This window comes from Nansenia antarctica (assembly GCF_963989245.1).
Source record: "Nansenia antarctica genome assembly, chromosome: 13".
In the NCBI taxonomy this organism is placed as follows: Eukaryota; Metazoa; Chordata; class Actinopteri; order Argentiniformes; family Microstomatidae; genus Nansenia; species Nansenia antarctica.
The window spans coordinates 32,932,734-32,935,233 of record NC_137683.1 but is presented as its reverse complement, the minus strand read 5'-3'; the positions used below and the strand labels follow the sequence as shown (position 1 = coordinate 32,935,233).

General features: G+C 54.1%; 1 protein-coding gene across 1 annotated transcript in view; it reads right to left on the bottom strand.

Annotated features, from left to right (window-relative positions):
* The window catches only part of LOC308169566 (voltage-gated potassium channel subunit beta-3-like), a gene marked incomplete at its 3' end in the record, with an annotated part of 13,001 nt that overhangs the window by 5,758 nt on the left and 4,743 nt on the right, over positions 1 to 2,500 (bottom strand). Inside the window, exons 8-9 of the mRNA XM_080544248.1 lie at positions 411 to 496; positions 1 to 94 (exon numbers count right to left, since the gene is read on the bottom strand). The exon at positions 1 to 94 is cut by the window's left edge and continues 27 nt beyond it. Coding sequence (XP_080400374.1) covers positions 1 to 94; positions 411 to 496 — 180 coding nt within the window. The remainder of the gene's footprint in view (positions 95 to 410; positions 497 to 2,500) is intronic.

Below are 2,500 nucleotides of genomic sequence, written 5' to 3'. Positions count from 1 at the left end.
TTCTCTCCACCGTGTCTCTGGTGAAGTAGTGGTACTCTGCCTGCTCACACACTGGGGGGGGCAGGTTACACTGTCTGGCCACCGCATACGCCTCCTACACACACACACACACACACACACACACACACACACACACACACACACACACAGAGGTCAGAGGCTGTAATTGTAAATAGAGGCTGTAATTGTAAATCGCTTTGGATTAAATGGCAAATTCTATTCATACGCCCCTTATCCACCACACACACACACAGACACACACACCAAACACACACCAAACACACACCAAACACACAGACACACACACACACCAAACACACACACACACCCACACCAAACAAACACACACACAAACACACACACACACACAAACACACACACAAACACACACACACACACCTGGGACTCACCGTGATCTGGGCGGCGCTCCAGCGCGACGTCCCCCAGTACAGCGCCAAACCCTGAGACACGACGTACCCCATGGCCCTGACCACCTCTACACACCCACACACACACACACACACACACACACACACACACAGTAGTAGTGTTGTGGTGTTGTGGTGGTGTTGTGGTGGTGTTGTGGTAGTGTTGTGGTGGTGTTGTGGTGGTGTTGTGGTAGTGTTGTGGTAGTGTTGTGGTAGTGTTGTGGTAGTGTTGTGGTAGTGTTGTGGTAGTGTTGTGGTGGTGTTGTGGTAGTGTTGTGGTAGTGTTGTGGTGGTGTTGTGGTAGTGTTGTGGTGGTGTTGTGGTGGTGTTGTGGTGGTGTTGTGGTGGTGTTGTGGTCTTCTTCTTCTTCGGCGTATGGGTAGTTGTTTTTCCTCTCCACTCCACCAGGCTCGGGGCCGAGGGGCTACCCTTTTACCACCCCGAGACCTGGTTGAGGGGCTCACCCGGGCTATATTTCTGGACACCCCTCCAGAAGCCACGTCATCGTCTCGTCATCTAATACCGACAGACCATGCATCCCGTTGGGTGGATGGTACACCGGGCAATCCAGGATAATATGGTCTGCGGTTTGGTCCTATAATTAATTTATAATTTTGCCATTTAGCAGACGCTTTTATCCAAAGCGACTTACAATTACGAATTACAGGGACATTCCCCCTGGAGTAACTGAGGGCTAAGTGCCTTACCCAAGGGCACACTAGTAGTGGTGTGGCTTCAGGCGGGATTTGAACTCACAACCTTCCGATCCCAAGTCCAACTCACTATCCACTAGACCACCACTACCCCCTCTGCGCCACACTCGCACGACGCATTTGGGGCCAAGCCCCATCTGTGCATTGATGAGCGGAAACGCCCGACGCCGGTCCGGAGATGATTGAGCCTCACCCAGGATAGCCTTGGCAAGTCCATCCCGAGGGGCTCAGCGCCGGCGACTGGGATGTGGTCGCGGAGTTTGGAGGTGTTAGCCTCCCACTCCGCGCGCCACATATAATCCGCCCATCCTGCCGCACTGATGTTGAGATCTCTGCATTGCTGCCTGAGATCCTGTGCGGCAGGCACAAATGGGTGTCTCGACTTGAGACGCCGGGAGGGCTCCGCTGTTATAGTGAGCCTATCATGGAGCAGATGGTTATTAAGCTCCACGGCCCGGCAGGCGAGACGTGCTGTGGCTCCCATGCGGCGGAGGCCTGCGGGCTGGATGCCTGCTAGGATAGGAAGGTTGTCCACGGGGGTAGGACGCAGGCATCCTGTCACAATGCGCAAGGCTTCGTTTATAGGCGAGTCGATGAGGCGGGTGTGGGCACTGCGACACCATACTGGGGCGCAGTATTCACTAGTTGAATAAACGAGGGCTAGGGCTGCCGTGCGCAAGGTCCTTGCGCCGGCGCCCCAGCCCGAGCCAACCAGTCGCCTCATCAACGCCACACGAGCTGTTAACTTCTTGCGCAGTGACTCGAGGTGTCGGCGAAACGTGAGCGTCCTGTCCAATGTCACGCCGAGATAGATTGGCTCAGATTGGGGTCTCTAAAGCTAGACAAGCGAATAGAGAGCAATCAGCATCCGTGCATGTTGATGTGGCGTGGCAAACACCTTCTCGTGGTGCCCCCCCGTAAGTAGCTAATGACTGCCAAAAGCAAGAAGCGAAACAAAGTTTGCCAACCAGGGCCCCTCACCCGGGCTGGTGTTCGGCAGCAGCCGGGGGAGAGGTCTGCTGACCTCGAACCCAGAATACTGCAGCTGAACACCGAAGGACTAACCCCCGGTGTTGTGGTGGTGTTGTGGTAGTGTTTTGGTGGTGTTGTGGTAGTGTTGTGGTAGTGTTGTGGTGGTGTTGTGGTAGTGTTGTGGTAGTGTTGTGGTGGTGTTGTGGTAGTGTTGTGGTAATGTTGTGGTGGTGTTGTGGTAATGTTGTGGTGGTGTTGTGGTAGTGTTGTGGTAATGTTGTGGTAGTGTTGTGGTAATGTTGTGGTGGTGTTGTGGTAGTGTTGTGGTGGTGTTGTGGTGGTGTTGTGGTGGTGTTGTGGTAGTGTTGTGGTAGTGTTGTGGTAGTG